The 10,364-nt window shown below is 40.5% G+C and overlaps 1 protein-coding gene across 6 annotated transcripts in view; it reads left to right on the forward strand.

Moving 5' to 3' along the window:
- Window positions 1-3,260, forward strand: part of EDAR (ectodysplasin A receptor) — a 78,900-nt gene extending 75,640 nt beyond the window's left edge. For all 6 annotated transcript variants that reach the window (XM_072135810.1, XM_072135811.1, XM_072135809.1 and 3 more), the window contains one exon: window positions 192-3,260. In XM_072135810.1, the coding sequence (XP_071991911.1) occupies window positions 192-526 (335 nt within the window). In that variant the 3' untranslated portion in view covers window positions 527-3,260. The remainder of the gene's footprint in view (window positions 1-191) is intronic.
- Window positions 3,261-10,364: the final 7,104 nt, after the last annotated feature.

Here is a 10,364-nt window from a genome sequence, read left to right on the forward strand (position 1 = left end):
GTGATCATTTTAATGGAAGTCTATTGGAGACAGATGCCACAGTAATAGTATTAATGATAGTAGTGCCTGAAAACAACAACTACACTACCCATGTAGTGGAAACATGAACAGTTCTACTTACATAAACTCTCCAAGAATAGGTCTGTATTTAGAATGCTATAGTGATATAATAAAAGTTTGTTGTCTTTCAGGATTGAGCCCTACAGAACTGCCATTTGACTGCCTGGAGAAGACTAGTAGAATGTTAAGTTCTACTTATAACACAGAAAAGGCAATAGTGAAAACATGGCGCCACCTTGCAGAGAGTTTTGGTTTGAAAAGGGATGAAATTGGAGGAATGACAGATGGACTTCAGCTTTTTGACCGGATTAGTACAGCTGGGTACAGCATCCCGGACCTTCTTACTAAATTGGTACAGATTGAAAGACTGGATGCAGTGGAATCTCTTTGCACAGATATTGTGGAATGGGCACAAACTAGTCCAGCCACAACACCACCTACAGTGCCCAATAACGAAAGTTTATGAAGAGAATTCAGACTCATGATGGACCTTTATTATGGAATGTAGAAGGAAAGATCATTCCTGTGATGATGGTGCTAAATCACCCTGCATAGTCTTGGCCAACCATCACAGGAGCTCAAGAAAGGACATGATAAGCCATGATATGTAGCATCAGGAAGCATATATCACTTTGTAGGATACAAAAAGACATTTGGAAACTCTTTGTAAAATGGAGTGAGAACATGCAAGGACAGTGATCACTGAATAGCATTATTTAAGTCTTTTCTTTAAATTAAACCTTCATTCAGAGGGACTTTTTCCTGAGACTTCAAGTTTCTGATAAACCAAGACTAAGCTTTTCTAAAGAAATCTTAAAAACTTGTGTTTATACAGGATTATTTAGCACGAACTCAACCTAGATTTTGATTTTTAGAAATTAAGATGATTATAATATGATTATAATGTGTCTTCACCTTGTAGGTAATTTGAATTCTGCCATTAGCCCTTTCATTTCAAACAGTTTTGGAGTCCATATATCAAAAGTCAACATGCTTTGTGGGCATGTAAGAGCAGATCCCTGGAGACAGGAGGGGCTCTGGTGACCCCCGAGAACTTTCACTTGATTTACTTCTTGTTTTGGGCAAATTAACCTCTATGCATGAAGTTGTCGGAAGCATTTCTCCCTTTGAGAAGGAAATGTGCTGCTGACCATGACCAAAACATTTTCCACCATGTGGGGATGAATAATTTGTTTTTTCACCATACAACCACAAAAATTTCAGAAATATATGTTCCTGATAATGTCCACATTTGTCACTTGTTGGCCTGTGTATATTGGGCCATATACTTGGGTCTTTTTTTAGTGTTCAGATGGGCTTGCATTATTTTGGACAGAATGATTGTACAGACTGTACTGTTCTTGTCTCCCAAAAATACTTATTTTAACAAAATTAATTATTCAATTTCTACTCTGATGATCTATTTTCTTAAAAATGTATTGAAGAAATACCATTTAAAATGTGAAGTCCTATCAATAATATTGCTGACTATATGTGACACTATGGGGCACACTTACTAAAAACTGTACAAATTGTAGCTTGCTTGTTAGTGTATAGAGGGCGCTAAGTCCAGGAATTGTGGTGCCCGATCTTACACTTCCCTGACACTGCACCTTTAACATGGGGTCGAGCAACACATTTCTGTCAGACTCTGTATGAGAAATGTGGCGCGTGGTCCGACTGTGCACCAGAACGTCCATTTCAATGACGAAATTTGCTTTGTGTGACACAGAACAGACATGAGCGTACTGTATGTGGCGCAGACACTTGTTAAATACGCTTGCAAGCAGTTTGCACATAAAAGAACGTGCAAAGTCCAACAGAAAACTGGCACAAAGACCTTAGTAAATGTGCCCCTATATATTGTGCTTACTACCATCTTAAGTACGACACAGGTCTTTTTTTGTATTAATCACTATCAAATGTTTTAATTTCTAATTTAATTTATCCGAAAAAGGCGCCAAGTAAAATAAGGTCTATAAAAGATCATTTCTGTGAATAAGCTAATTGATATGTGTCCAACTTTAGAAAGCCTAACAGAACCCATACATATTCCTTGTAGTGACCACTGTTGTATAGAGAAGTATTACATGTTGATTATTCCAATGAACAGTCATGACAAGGCCATAACACTGCCATTTGTAGAAAATCACACCGAAACCATCAATTAGCGACCTATTGCATATATATTCCTCTTCATTTACCAAATTTATCATTGTGGAGTACATCTACAAAGTCTTCATTATCTATAATTGTTTCTGTGGACGGGAGCTTAGATAATGCCATGTTTTGCTAAGTCAATGGGGCAGATTTATCAAGCTGTCTGAAAGTCAGAATATTTCTAGTTGCCCATGGCAACCAATCACGGCTCAGCTTTCATTTTACCAGTGCTCATGAATATTTTAAAAGGGAGCTGTGATTGGTTGCCATGGGCAACTAGAAATATTCTGACTTTCAGACAGCTTGATAAATCTGCCCCAATGACTTACTTAGTAAATACAGATTAGGAGGTGTGGTACCTTTAATCTGTATACTGTAGAACATGGCATTTATAGCATAACATACCAATATATTGAATGGGCACGTTCACATGTTTAAATAATTGATGCCATGGATAATGTTAATCATTGATTTGTGACAATTAACCTAGAACAGTTTTGTTGATAAATTGAGAATGTGTTTGTGTTCATTCATATTTAAGAGTATTTTATATACATTTGTGCATTATGTGAGTACATTACATAATACATTGTGAATGCCAAAATGGATGTGTTCATTATAAAAAAATGTTCTCTCTTCCTATGGTTCACCAAATACCATGGTATCCGGGGCACCCGGTAAGCATTCCCGTTTGCCCAAGTGATATTCAGATTTATAATTTTTGTAACCAAACTTGAAGTGCTCTAAGAATTTTTATAGGAATTTACCAATGATTTACACTCACAATAAAAATTAGAACAGTAATGTGGCTGTTTTATGTTAAAAGATTTTACAGGCTAAAAATATGGATATCAGATGGTGGTAGTCCAAAGTCAAGCACCCCCACAGTTCAGCTTTTCTCGGCAGCCGATAAACAGAGAATTTAACAGGAAGCAGACTCTGTTCTCTGTGTAGTAGCTAAACGACACTGCAGCTTAGCTTACCGTACATTTCAATGAATGACATTCCCTTTAGTCCGTGGGTAAATACGATCACTAAATTTATGTACTTTTATAATGTTATAATATCTTTGAAAAGAATTAAAATCTTTTGGAAAAAACTTTATTTGTAACTTACTCTACAATTATTCTAACACTCATAACCTTTATACAGTGAGTTTTTAAAGTATTCAGACATTTTGTTTTATTGCAGCCAATTGGTAAGATCAAAAAAGTTATTTTTTTGCTCACTAATGTACACTATGAACCCAATATTGACAGGCAAGAGCCAGAAGTGTAGATATCATTGCTAATTTATTAAACAACAAAAATTGAAGGCAATGCTGGCGCGTGACTGCATGACATGAGGTACATGTCACAGCCGCTTCCATCTCTCTGCATGGTACTTCCTCCATTCTGAGCCCACATGGAGCGTCTCCCCAGCGTGTGTTTGTGGCTGCCCACGGTTGACTGCTGGATAATCCATCTGGATACCATGGTGAGAGCGTGTGGAGAAAGGACACAGTGTGGCTGCTGTTGGCTGCACCCTGGACTCAGGTCTGCCGGACTTCACTTTCTTCTTCCTGGTGTATGTAAGTACATTGTCTTGTGACACAATTGGAATCTTAAATCCCACGCTCAGTTGGATCGCCCGATGGCACACGCCTCGATTTCTGTCACATTAAAGCCAGCGGAGATGCACCGCAATCCGATCACGGCTACACAATCTGTTAAATACCTGTCAACTACGCAAATCCTGAAAATGGCGACCAGTCTGTCGAAAGTGCGAACCACGAGTAAATAAGCCCCATAATGTGAGCGCAGCTTAAGACCATGTTCAGAAGATGCGATTGAATTGTGTTTTTGCCCTTACAGGACTCAGCTTTTTTCATTTTTGCATTTGTTTTTTACTCCCATCATTCCAAACCAATAACTTTTTTTATTTTATGTTTATAGAGATGTGTGAGAGCTTGTTATCTGCGGGTTAAATTGTACTTTTTAGTGAAGGAATTTAGCATTTCATGCAATGAAGTGGATGCTCCGAATTACACTTTCTCTTTGCATTGCTATGACCACAGGGATATTGCATTCATATAGGTTTTATTAGGTTTTAATAGATTTTTTTTAAAAAATGTATATCTTTCATACATAAAAATTATTTTCCATTTTGCCAAATTCTGAGGCCTTTTTCACCTATGTAAGGGATCATTTTTACGGTACATGCTGGCATATTAATTTATATTAATTTGAGAGCTATATGACCATGCAATCATTTTTTATTCAAATACTCATAGATGGAAAAATGGGAAAAAGGGGCAATTCGGACATTACAGTGTTCAAGGCGGTAATAATATTTTTTATATTTTGATCGGGCATTTTGGGATGCGGCAATACTTATCATGTTTATGATTTTTACTGTTTATTTAGTTTTATATGTGATCTAGGGAAAGGGAGGTGAATTCTTTTACATTTTTTAAATATATATATCTGTATAATCTTTTTTTTACCATTACCGTATATACACGAGTATAAGCCAAGACCCCTAATTTTACCACCAAAAACTGGAAAAACCTATTGACTCGAGTATATGCCAAGGGTGTTGTATACAGCTAGCCAGCCCCAATGTAGTATACAGCCAGCCAGCCCCCTGTAGTATGCGGCCAGTTCCCTGTAGTATAAAGCCAGCCCCCTGTAGTATACAGCCAGCCCCATGTAGTATACAGCCAGCCCCAAGTAGTATACAGCCAGCCAGCCCCAAGTAGTATACAGCCAGCCCCAAGTAGTATACAGCCAGCCCCATGTAGTATACAGACAACCCAAAGTAGTATACAGCCATTCAACCCCAAGTAGTATACAGCCAGCCCCATGTAGTATACAGCCAACCCCCATGTAGTATACAGCCAGCCCCATGTAGTATATAGCCAGCCTCATGTAGCATACAGCCAGCCCCAGGTAGTATACAGCCACCCCTCATGTAGTATACAGCCAGCCATCATGTAGTATACAGTCATCCCCATATAGTATACAGCCAGCCCCCATGAAGTATACAGCCAGTCCCATGTAGTATACAGCCAGCCCCAAGTAGTATACAGCCAGCCCCTATGTAGTATACAGCCAGCCCCAAGTAGTATACAGCCAGCCCCCATGTAGTATACAGCCAGCCCCCATGTAGTATACAGCCAGCCCCCATATAGTATACAGCCAGCCCCTATATAGTAAACAGCCAGCCCCCATGTAGTATACAGCCAGCCCCCTGCCAAGTGCATAAAAAATAAAAAACGTAATACTCTCCGGATCGTTGGTGTGGATCCCGATCTTCGGCGTGAAGCTCCTGATCTTCGGCACGGTTCTCGAGCCGGCAGAGTTGCGTCCATGCAACGTCATCATCAGCGACACTGCCTCATCTGCCCGACGGTAGATTGCATGGACGCATCTCTGCAAGCTAGAGAAGAAAGAAGAGAGAAGAAAGAAGAGAGAAGAATAGCCCAGATTGGGACCCGCACCAACGATCCTGACACCGGAGGGTGAGTATTAGTAATTTTTTATTTTTTAATTGACTCATGTATAAGCTGAGGTGAGTTTTTTAGCACATCTTCTAGTGGCAGTGTGTTGATGAACAACCCAAAGGTTCTTGATTGGTTGACTAGGTCATCCACTTCCTCCCAAATGACATCTGACAACCCCAGCCAAGAGTCCGTGGCTTTGTCAGATACAACCCTTAGTTGGCATGGCCCAGGAGCAGGTCATCTGTCCTCAACCAGCCTCTGTCCTGATCCTTTCCCTCAGCTAGAGATCCACTAGGTGGTCTGGGCTTAGTTCCACTATACAGCGAGGATGAACTACAAATCGATGATGATGTAGCCAATCACACTTGGGAGCCAGGTGAAGCAAGGGCTTCATCATCATCGTCGGGAGAAGAGGGTGTCACCTTGCTCATCAGGCAGTGAAGCAAGCAGCAAGTTGCTACTGTGGCCGTGAGTCAGCATGGTGGCAGCAATGCGAGGACGGGAGCCAAATGGTCGCGGTGTACAAAATCCGCTTTGCAGGTCCAAGAAAGCAGTGGCACAGGGGCATAGCGAGGCAGTGGCATATAGTAGTCAATAAGTGCAGAGTGTTGGCTTTAGAGCACTCTACCACCCCAGGTAGAGGATCCTCTGGACTAACGGGCAGCCAAACTTGATGTGTGACCGCAACTTTATGTAGTTTGCCGTAGAGAAGCTGTCCTGTTCGGCCAGTAGTGTGGCATCAGAGCGGGTGTTCAGTGCGCCGGGGACATCGTTACCCCACGGAGAACCTGCTTGTCCACCTGTAATGTGGAGAGACTGACCTTTGTCAAGATGAATAAGGCGTGGATTGGCCAGGATTTCAATACACCAATGCCTTATGCATCAGATTAGATCAGCCATGACGTCTCCCCCAAACGTTAAGAAATGAGTATGGATTCTAACTACCTGCCTCAGCCATTATTCTGATGCTGCCACCCGCCTGATGCCACACATCTGCTGCCAGTGGCTCCATCTGCCTCTTACCATCTGTACCAGAGACTGGAATTGTCACCCACCTTCACACTCTGTCATTGTGCCACTTTCTGACCTCCTGCTGCTGCTGATGACACCTCCACACTCTGTGATTGTGCCACACTGTGGCCTATCATGTTGCTGCCACCACCAGAATTTGTCATTGTGCCACTCTCTGCCCTCATGCTGCTGCTACTGCTGCCACCCACCAAAAAACACTGTCATTGTGCCACTCTCTGACCTCCTGCTGCTGCTGCTGCCGTCACTTCCACACTTTGTCATTGTGCCACACTGTGGCCTACCATGTTACTGCCACCACCAGAATTGGTCATTGAGCCACTCTCTGACCTCATGCTGCTTCCAGCACCTACACACTCTGTCATTGTGCCACACTTGGCCTACCATGTTGCTGCCCGCTCCAGAATTTGTCATTGTGCCACTCTGACCTCATGATGCTGCTGCCGCCACCTCCACACTCTGTCATTGTGCCACTTTGTCACCTACGATGTTGCTGCCACCTCCATAATTTGTCATTGTGCCACTCTGCCTACTCATGCTGCTGCCAACTGACCACTGTCTCCCTGGAATACCCTGTGATTTCCATAATGCTGTTTTCACCCTCTACCACTCTATGACATTGCCACTATGTTTGTTTGTTTTTTCCCCTTCATTTCATCTGTCAGAAGGAATGAAAAGCTTCAGGATTGATAGACAAAAGTAGGAGTAGATACAGAACACAGAGGACATGCAAGTATCCCATTTACTGGTCATCTTTGTTTTGGATCAACTGCTGTTTGTTTTTGGCTTTAACAATACTGATGGATTATTGACCGATTTAAAGCGGACACTGACAAATGAAAAGAAGGGCAAAATGATCAGTGACGTCAATGCAAAATTACTGCCGACTCCCTCTCCACTCTTTTTTGGGTGGTTTCTACATGTATTAGCGTTTCACAGATCAGGTTCTGTCGCAATCTATGGAATCATCTGATGTCAGTGTAAAAAGAGTGCACTTTTTGATGTTTTATTGGGGTCTTGGCCCTCAATTCAGTCCTTTCGAGCAGGCACAGACGTTACCTGGTGTGGCTGTGTTCCCGCTTCACTTATTAGGTCAAGTTGGCCCCTATTAGTGCCCATGGAATTAAAGAGTGGGGCGATTCTAAGAGCGGCGGCTGTCATGTGCGTATCATACTAAAAAACAGGATTGTTTGAAGACCAAATCACGCTCCCTATGCATATTTGAACATGGTACAACGTTCTACAACACCCTACAGGCTCTCTGCAGCCAGAAAATACCTGTTTTTTTACGTGATTCACCATGATTCGATACGGGTCGAATCAAATTTTGTTGGAAAATTCTGTTGGTGAACTCTGCGAATCGAATTTTTGAAAAATTCATCCATCTCTATGTAGGACCTATTGAAGGCAACCAGTCCCTCTGCCAGATCCTATTGTGATCTCTCTGGACCAAAGTGTATATCATTAGAGGTCATCGTGTGACAGTATTGTGCAATGGCACATTGTGTTTACACGCAGCAGCTATACCTCAATTTTTCCCATTTTATCATACTGAATATTTTGTACGTCGCTTCTTGAAGAAAGGAACTGTCGCATAACTCCTTCCTGGGATGAACTTAGAGAACTAAACGGTTATTATGCCACAGTATGCTTGAAATATACCATGAATTGAGAGACAATATTCCGTTTTTTCTCTACTGAGGTCTCTTGAACCAGGTCTCCTAACATTTCCCTTCCTTTACAGTGAGGTGGATCAATTTTCATTAGAACTGTAAATTTTTTATGGTATTTTGATCTTTATCTGATTTGATCATTTTCTCTTGCTCCTATGATCTCTTTTGATAATAGCACATTTTATATGCTGTGATTAGAATTATTAACTGAAATCTTGCAGCAGTTAAGGACACTAAGCTAATGATAGATGAATCTAAAGTGGTGATGGCAGATTTAAACACACAGATGGGCAGTGTTAGAACTAATATTATGCTCATCAGGGATGAGATAGGAAAACTTTTTGACAAGTCTAAAAAAATTAGAACGTAATTGTAAGAGTTTTGAATCTCGAGCTAAAGACTTAACCCCCTCCCTTTTTTCGCCTTTTTTTCCATGTAAAGAACTGTGTGATGGCTTGTTTTCTGAGTAACAAATTTCAATTCATAGTGACGGTATTTAATATTTAATATTCCATGCTGCGTACTGGGAAGAGGGAAAAATTCCAAATGCAGTGAAATTGGTGAAAAAACATGTCTTTGGTTCGGGCGATTGCAGGGATAACCAATTTGTATAGGTTTTGAAATGTTTTCATACATTTACAAAAATGAAAACCTGTACAGATTTTTTTTATATTTTGCCATCTTCTGGCGCTAATAACCGTTTCATACTTCGGTGTAAAGATCTGTGTCATTTTTTGCAACTTTTAATGACGTTTTCAAAGCTACCATTTTTAGGACTGTACGACCTTTTATATAATTTTTTATATTTTCAAAAAGGCAAATGAGTGCCATTCTCGACTTTGGGTGCTAATTTTCAGTGTAAAGAGCTGTATCATTTTTTGCAACTTTTGATGACATTTTCAAAGCTACCATTTTTAGGACTGTACGACCTTTTATATAATTTTTTATATTTTCAAAATGGCAAATAAGTGCCATATTCTACTTTGGGTGCTATTTTCCATTACGGGGTTAAGCGCAGTGAAAAAACCTTGATTATGATTTGATTAATCATGACTTTTCAGACGCGGCGATACCTAATGTGTTTATGATTTTTACTGTTTATTTATATTTATATCGATTCTAGGGAATTGGGGGTGATTTGAACTTTTAGGTTTTTTAATATCTTTTTTTTTTAAATACGCAGCAAAGACTTACTGGCTATGGAGAGGGCTCAGCCCATGAGCACTCTATATGCACCTGCACCCGACGTGTGACGTACTCTTACGTCACATGTCGGGAAAGGGTTAAAGGCAGAAGTGGACAACATCAAAAAAGATAACAGCAAGCTTAGAGAGAAATTGATCGATTTGAAGGATTTGCCTAAATGTTCTAACATCAGAATTATTGGATACCCTGGAGGAGAGGAATATATTGAACTACCTCAGCTTGTTCAAAACTGACTTCTGGACACTTTAGTTCTAGTGGCTTTTCTTCTCTTTTTGGGGTAGAAAGATCCCATAGAATTCCTTCTGGTAAACTGCCTTCTGGCTAACTCTCTAGACCCATCATAGTGAAGTTGTTAAATTCACAAGATAGGGACTATATCCTCCACTAAAGTCGATTGAAATCTTCAACTATATTGAATGGGTTTAAGGTATTTATTTATCCTGAGTTTTCAAAAGATACCCAGAAGTGAAGATCTAGTTTTAGAGGTGGTAAATAGAAGCCAAATTAAAAGGTAAAGGTACCTGCCATATTGTAAAGGTACCTTTTTTCTTCAGCCAAGGACGCATCTAGTTGGCTAGATCAATAAAAAATTTTATTTCAGGGAGGCTGACTCCATAACTCAAGATGTACTTTATTTTAGCAGGTTTAGGCAAAGGAGTTGGAGAGGAGGGGTGTCGCTGAGAGGTTTAAAGACCTGTGGAAAATGGAAATAATGCGGGTCACGTTTATTTTGGGTTGGGTGTGGGATGAAC

This window comes from Engystomops pustulosus, chromosome 2 (genome assembly GCF_040894005.1).
Source record: "Engystomops pustulosus chromosome 2, aEngPut4.maternal, whole genome shotgun sequence".
In the NCBI taxonomy this organism is placed as follows: Eukaryota; Metazoa; Chordata; class Amphibia; order Anura; family Leptodactylidae; genus Engystomops; species Engystomops pustulosus.